Source organism: Penaeus monodon, chromosome 27 (assembly GCF_015228065.2).
Source record: "Penaeus monodon isolate SGIC_2016 chromosome 27, NSTDA_Pmon_1, whole genome shotgun sequence".
NCBI classification, from domain to species: domain Eukaryota; kingdom Metazoa; phylum Arthropoda; class Malacostraca; order Decapoda; family Penaeidae; genus Penaeus; species Penaeus monodon.
The window spans coordinates 14387963-14388204 of NC_051412.1; the positions used below are offsets into that span (position 1 = coordinate 14387963).

At 47.1% G+C, this 242-nt stretch overlaps 1 protein-coding gene across 1 annotated transcript in view; it reads right to left on the reverse strand.

Annotated features, from left to right (window-relative positions):
* Positions 1-242, reverse strand: part of LOC119590598 (fibrinogen C domain-containing protein 1-like) — a gene marked incomplete in the record, with an annotated part of 13721 nt that overhangs the window by 6508 nt on the left and 6971 nt on the right. The window contains 1 exon segment of the mRNA XM_037939274.1: positions 59-133. Within this exon segment, the coding sequence (XP_037795202.1) occupies positions 59-133 (75 nt within the window).

The window sequence follows — 242 nt, forward strand, 5'->3', positions numbered from 1 at the left end:
GCACGTGATAGCGTTTCCCCGTTTCCCTTGCACGGGGCACCCAACGTCGACCTCTCACCTCGGGAGAAACTGGAATCCTTGTCCAGGTACTTCGTCAGCGCCTCCTCCATGCGCGCCATCCCATCGGACACGGCTGGAAAATGATGGTAAAAACATCAACAAAATGTATACAAATATTCACAGAGCCATACGTAAATATTTTGTTTAAGCATGCGTGTATGCAAATATGAATAAATGCATGT